Here is a 6,643-nt window from a genome sequence, read left to right on the forward strand (position 1 = left end):
TGGGGATCACCACAACACAAGGAACTGTGTTAAAAGGTCGCAGTGTTAGGAAGGTTGAGAACCGCTGGTATAAATTATACCAAAAAATAGAAATTAGGTTAGGTTAATCTGTACTCCCTGGGGCTGTCCCTAGCATGAAGGACCACAGCCGTATGGTCTGTAAGCAATTAGTATTGGCTGCATTGACTCTGTCTCTGTCCGAACACTGGTGAGGAGTTCGGTTTGTCCGTCTGTGTTTGCTGTGACTATTCTTAATCATCGCACCATGCTGAGCCCTGTAATGCGATGTGTGAGCCGGCCTTCTTGCCCTGGCTACTTTTCACTGACTGCTTTCATTCACATAGCCCCAGTGTGTATAACACACACACACACACACACACACACACACACACGCATACACACACACTGCCCTCGCCATTCTTCGAGGAATGTCCAGTTCTCGGGCTGGAGGAGTCTGACGTGCTGACAACGGTTACTTTCCTCTCCCTTTGTTCTGCTGTGACTTCTCTCTCTGTGGAGGGGTTGAGCTCTCACTTCCTGTCTGTCCCTTATCTCTGCTTCCACCTTGCCTTCAGTTGGGAGATCTGTTTATCAGTCCCTCTCACACCACTCTTTGTTCTTTTCTTCGGGGAGGACTTTGAAGTCTGAGTGCTGATCACTTTTTTGACCAATTTTGCTATCAAGATCCAGGTCCCTGGTGCCGGGCTGCCACCTCCATCAACGCCCCTGCCGTAGGCTGCCCAGAGACACTCCTCAGGGACAAGGCACTGGGCATGGGAAAGGGATCTAGTGCCTGATGGGGTTGTCTGTGAGCATCAGGAGGGTGCAGGGATGGCTGGGGAGCCTGAGGAAGGTTAGGAGGTTCAGGTGAACCCCTCAGAGTTGGCCCCTTCTCTGTGTCTATGGCAGGGGTGTTATGGTGAAGAAATCACTTAGAGCCTCTTCCTGGGTCTTCCTCGGCTACCAGAAGTCCACACACTGTGTTCCCCTGGAGGGATTTTGAGCAAGTTTAGTCACAGCTTGTCCAGACCCAGACAGCAATAGGCCACTTTGAATTTCTTCCATCTTAGTTCTGTGTCCTACACTCCTCCCTACCTCGGGTTCAAACTGTGTTTCTCAGCTCTCTTGGTCATTGGAGAATGAAATTGTTCTCTCTCTTTCTTTTTAACTTATTGTATATGTGCACGTGTGTGTGGTTCTCGTTGGAGGTCAGACCTTGAGGGTGTCAGCTCTCTCCTTCCACCATGTGGTCCTGGGGATTGAGTGAAGGTCATCAGGCTTAGTGACAGACAACTTTAGCAGAGAGCTATCTTCTTGGTCCCCTCTGTCTTTCTAGGGTGGAAGTTCAGAACTTTTTAGGACCAGAATAGTTGGATTTGTAGAGAGCACAATTGCCCCAGGAATTCCTCTGGTTCCTTTGGTTCTGGTCTGGGTTAACCAGAAATGAACTTGGATTTTCATCTATGGCCTTTTTTTTTTTTTTTTCCAAGACAGGGTATCTTTGTGTGGCTTGGCTGTCCTGGACTTGATCTGTAGACCAGGCTGGACTGGAACTCAGGAGATCCACCTGCCTCTGCCTCCCTAGTTCTGGGATCAAAGGTGTACACCACCACGCCCAGCTTATGGCCACTTTTCAATGGCTTTCCCAGGTGTTTGCCGTGCGTCTTGCTGGCTGCATGTAAGCCCCAGGGTTCGGTCTGTGCTCTTCTCAGCCCACCGGCACGACCCCAGGCCTGCTACGTGCTTTGTTCAGCTCAGCTCCCAGGGTTTCATACCAGTGTCCCCAGGCTTCCTGATTTCTTGGCCTAACCTTTAGTCCTCCATTTCCAACATAAACAGCAGAGATGGAAGATAGCCAGCTCTGGCTCTCTCTCTTCCCTCCCACACTTGAGAGAGAAGGCGCCTTGGCCAGGTCCCCTGGCCATTGCACATGTATTCGGACCTGGGTGTCCTGTCTTCCCCAGTGGCCAGAATATGTTTTCTTACTTGAAAGTGGCTTTGGAGCCTCCAGCATTAGCCATCTTTGTGTTCTCCCAAACATTCAGTTTTGTTGGTGTCTGTGCTAGTCACCAGACAGGGCAGTCAATTCCAAGTGTGGCCAGGCCACAGGAGCAGCGTAACACCACACAAAGGTGGTTGGTCTCGCACGCAGAGTGAGGAAGGAAGCACTAGAGTTGACGGCAGGCTAGGTCCAGGTCCAGGTGGGGCAGGTGTTCCCAGAAGTCTCTGCAGCTCTGGAAACTCTGGAGGAGACAGAACTCCAAACTGCAAGATTGGATGTCAGACAGCATGCAATGAGGGGTAGAGAGAGGTGTCCGGGCAGTCTCTGTGTAAGCTGGCTCAAGAGCCCTGGGAAAGACAGATGGCTCTTCCTCTTGCGCTGTTCTTAAAGCAGGTCACAACCAGTTAAAGCCGGGTTTTCTTCTCTGCAGGTGCTGCCCCCTACCTGAAGACCAAGTTCATCTGTGTGACACCGTAAGTGGCTTCCCTTCCCAGTTCGGCATTCATTTCTAGTGTCCTCAGTTGTCCCCAGGACTAGGGGGGACTCGGGGAGAGAGTTACCCTTGAAGGGCCGGGAGCCCCTGGGCCCGTTTAGCGCTCAGAGTGACCTTGTGTGTTTTCAAAGCTTGAGTTTTATTTTTTCTGTTGGAGACCAGAGTTTGATGGCTTGTGTGTGTGTGTTTTGTTCTTTTTTTTTCCCCCTCCATTGTGTCTTGTCAACCCGGCCCTCCCCCCTCCTGCCGTTCCCCCTTCCTTACAGAACGACCTGCAGCAATACCATTGACCTGCCGATGTCCCCCCGCACTTTAGATTCATTGATGCAGTTTGGAAATAACGGTGAAGGTGCTGAGCCCTCTGCAGGAGGGCAGTTTGGTGAGTGTTTGGAGAGTCAGGCCCCTTTGATGCCCATGCAGAGCCCAGCGCCTGCCAGCCACACGGGGAGATGGGCCGTAGAGCTGGGCGCGGTGGCGCACGCCCTCAGTCCCAGCACTCAGAGGAGGCAGAGGCAGGCAGATCTCTGTGAGTTCGAGGCCAGCCTGCTCTATGAAGTGAGTCCAGGACAGCCAGAGCTACACAGAGAAACCCTGTCTTAAAAAACTGAAGGAAAAAAAAAAAAAAACAGGAGGGCGGAGAAAAAGAAAAAAAAAAGTGGCTTTACAGCCATGTTCTGCTGTGGAAACAATCCTCACACACGTGTAATTTTTTAGTAGCCACAGTATGGAGGGGCAAGTGACATTAATACCTTCTTCTGTAGGCCACACACTGTCCCTTCAGCGCCCCTGTGATGCCGAGATAGTCACTGGGCCATCTCCCCTTCCCTGCCTCCTCTGCTGAGTCTCTGAAGTGTGGTAGCCTTCGCACCGGGATCTAGACTAGTCTCAGGTGCTCAGTGGCTCTGTGTGACTAAGGCTAGCACATCCAGGGCAGCCCTAGACCCCTGAAACAGAGCTGGGCTGAGGTGGAGCCTGAGCTCTTCTGGAGGCCCCATAAGGGGCAAGAAATCTGGCTTTTCCGACCTTGCCCAGGCCCAAGGGGACAGCAGACTGGCCACCGGTGGCACCTGAACCCTGTCCGCTTGCAGAGGGGTCAGGGTTTGCGAGCTGGCTGTGGCCAGGTGGCTGAACCGGCGTTCTTCTCCGTCTGTCCCTGCAGAGTCGCTCACATTTGACATGGATCTGACCTCGGAGTGCGCTACCTCCCCCATGTGAGGAGCTGAAAACGGAAGCTGCAGAGAAGTGACTGAGACACCTGCCCCGTGTTCCACCCCTTAAGCAGCCAAACCCCAGATCATCTGAGACTCCTAACTTTGTGGTTCCAGATTTTTTTTTTTTTTTTTTATTTTCAATCTCCTACTTCTGCTATCTTTGAGCAATCTGGGCACTTTTTAAAATAGAGAAATGAGTGAGTGCGGGTGATGTGTTTTCACGTCAGGGGGAACGTGCTCTCTGAGGCCGTGATGGGGGATGTGAAAGCGGGAGGCTGGAGGGAGAGAAAGGAAACGCCTTGTGTTCTGTTGTGCTGCCCTCCTTTCTCAGCAGCTCGTGGTTTATTGTTAGAAAAGTGCCTCCTGGTGCCCATGGCATCCTTCTGCCCATTTCTGTGAGCTGATACCCTAGGCTGCCTGTAGCTGAGGACTCCTGGCACTGCACTTTTAACCTTGCTAATGTCCAAATAGAAGACAGGACTAAGCCCATAGGTTTTTCTATTTTAATTACAAAGGAAGAAAAAAAAAAGGTAATATGAATTAAAGGGCAAAACACACTGAAATAGCATAGCCTTTCTGTGTCAAAGAATCTCAGTTATCAGCCTCTTTGGTGCTTTAAGCGTTCAGCTGTCTTCAGGCCGATCATCTCTGTAAATCCTTAAAGGCTTTCAGATTAAATCTGTAAAGGCATCAGAGACTGTAGCCTGGCCTTGTGTTTGAACACGAAAGTCAGAGAGAACCTAGGTACCCCAGACTCTTTTCACAAACTGGCTTTTATTTTTGCCAGTACCCGTTGGAAGGGTAAGGGTAGACCAAGGGCATGGAAAACTTTTGTCATCACCCTACCCCAACCCAGACTGCAGACCCCAGAGCCAGCCTGCCCTGTGGGTGCCTTGCTGGGCCTGGGATCAGCTGGCTTTCTTTCCCACTTGACCTTGTTAGTGGTATGTCTCCTTCCCATATCCAAAGACCCCCTGTCCTGCTTGTGTTGGGAAACCTGGCCTCGGGACCTTGTGACAAGAGGGACTGAGTTACAGGTTTGACCCTGACTCAGACTACAGGTCCTCAGCAAAGCTCAGGGAGTATGGTCCTTATCCTGTTTGCCTGGTTCCCAGGGGTACCTGTAACCACAGGGCAAAAGCTGACTGATAAACTCCAGGTTTGCCCCTCCTGTGAGAGGTGTATCCTTGGCCTCCCCTGAGACTGGCGATTGTCTGCTCCCCACAGGGGCCCCCCAGGTCAGGTGGAGCAGAGTGCCTGCACCTACTGTGGCCTTCATGTCACCCGCTTGCCTCAGCCCATCAGCCTACTTGAACACTTAGTGGTTCAAGGCAAGCCTCCCCTGACACAGGGGCATGGCTAGATTCAGTGACTCAAAGCCACCTTGTTCAGTAGATCCGTGTCTGTGGAATTCTGTCTGTTTCACGCTAACTAACCAGTGTCTGAATTAAGAGTGGTGAAGGCATTGTCTCCAAGACAAACTGCTTGCCTTGGCTACCCCTGGCCTTCTGCTATGAGACAGTTATCACTCTCCCTTCCCCAGCAATGTTCTTTAGTACATAATAAACTGAAAGGGTATTTAGAAAGGCAGGGCTTGGGCACACTGACAGCTTGAGATCCTGGGGACCCAGGGTCAGTGTGAGGGCTTCTCTGGGGCACATGCCGAAAAACACGGGGCTCTGGGAAGTATGTGTACCTAGGTTAACCAACCATAGTGATGGCCCCAAGGAGTCCTCAGAACCGCCCACTTTCCCTCCCTTTGGCCCCCGTCTGTCCTCTGCCTTGCCCAGCCACGCCTGCAGATTGCTTAGCCTCCCACACAGTGGCTTGTATTCATTCTATCCTGGCCACTGCATTCAAATCCCAATGTATACTTTCTAGTGTAAAAATTTATATTATTGTGGGTTGTTTGTTGTTGTTTGTTTGTTTTTTGTATATTGCTGTAAGTACTTTAACTTCCAGAAATAAAGATTCTATAGGAACTGTCTGGTGGCAGTGGGGGCTGGCCGGCTGGTGGGACCACCTTTGCCCAACTTGTGTTCCAAGGACACCTTCTGTTGTGGAGTATCAGGAAGGGGTAGCACCCCAGTTTGGGCTGAGGTTCTCTGTTTGCTTCTCATTCCTGAGACGATGCAGCCCTCCCACCCCCACCTTAACATCAGCCACCATCCTCCTTCGGAGATGACCCAGGAGCCCGGGGTCATAGTCCAGTGGCAAGGCAGTGTCAGAGTGGCCTCCTCGCTCTGCCCTCCCAAAGCTGCTGTGTTTGTTCTGTAGTCAGATAAGCTGCCTGATGGAGGGTGGAAGGGCTGGGGTGTAGACCTAGGCCTCTCCTTCCACAGTTGGCCCATTATCACCTTCTTCTCAGCTCCATCACTGGGGACAACCTGCAGACGCTTCCCTGGCTGGTGGCTGCAGGGCCCCTGGGCAGTCAGCAGTGATAATTCAGGGAAAGGCCACAGACAAGCTGCCTGCTCTTAACATCTCCCCACCTACTCCACTCACTCCTCGCTGCCCCGGAGCCCAGCCCAGCACTGAGTGCCTCCGTGAGAGATACCAGCACTTCCCCTGCAGAGATGGAAACAGAGATTAGTGTTCAGTGTGGCTAAGGCGGGGGCAGACCCTGCTTCCCACCCCCAGCCGCCCTGGGCCCCTGTGCTCCCCGGGGCAGGCTGTGAACTGAGCTCCTGCCCCCAACCAGGCTCTGAGCTCTGAGGGAACCAGCTCCTTGTGCCCCAACCCTCAACCCTCAGAAGTATGCTACTGAGTCCAAGGCCCCAACCACAGGCTCTGGACTAATTGTACCTGTGTGCTAGAGGTCTAGCTAGGGCTAGCAAGGCCTCTCTGTCCTGGTCAGCTCCCTCTACTCCCTCAGGCCACAGAAGCAGGTGGATGGTGCCACCTGCTGGGTTCTGGGAAGAGGCCAGGGCACAACAG

The 6,643-nt window shown here is 52.4% G+C and overlaps 1 protein-coding gene across 4 annotated transcripts in view; it reads left to right on the forward strand.

Moving 5' to 3' along the window:
• Positions 1-5,688, forward strand: part of Stat3 (signal transducer and activator of transcription 3) — a 51,427-nt gene extending 45,739 nt beyond the window's left edge. For 2 of the 4 annotated variants that reach the window (XM_021641204.2, XM_021641205.2), the window contains exons 22-24: positions 2,433-2,475; positions 2,762-2,874; positions 3,655-5,688. In XM_021641204.2, the coding sequence (XP_021496879.1) occupies positions 2,433-2,475; positions 2,762-2,874; positions 3,655-3,710 (212 nt within the window). In that variant the 3' untranslated portion in view covers positions 3,711-5,688. The remainder of the gene's footprint in view (positions 1-2,432; positions 2,476-2,761; positions 2,875-3,654) is intronic. The other 2 variants (XM_021641206.2, XM_021641207.2) reach the window with 1 other exon arrangement.
• The last annotated feature ends 955 nt before the right edge of the window (positions 5,689-6,643 follow it).

Source organism: Meriones unguiculatus, chromosome 7, assembly GCF_030254825.1.
Source record: "Meriones unguiculatus strain TT.TT164.6M chromosome 7, Bangor_MerUng_6.1, whole genome shotgun sequence".
Classification (NCBI taxonomy): domain Eukaryota; kingdom Metazoa; phylum Chordata; class Mammalia; order Rodentia; family Muridae; genus Meriones; species Meriones unguiculatus.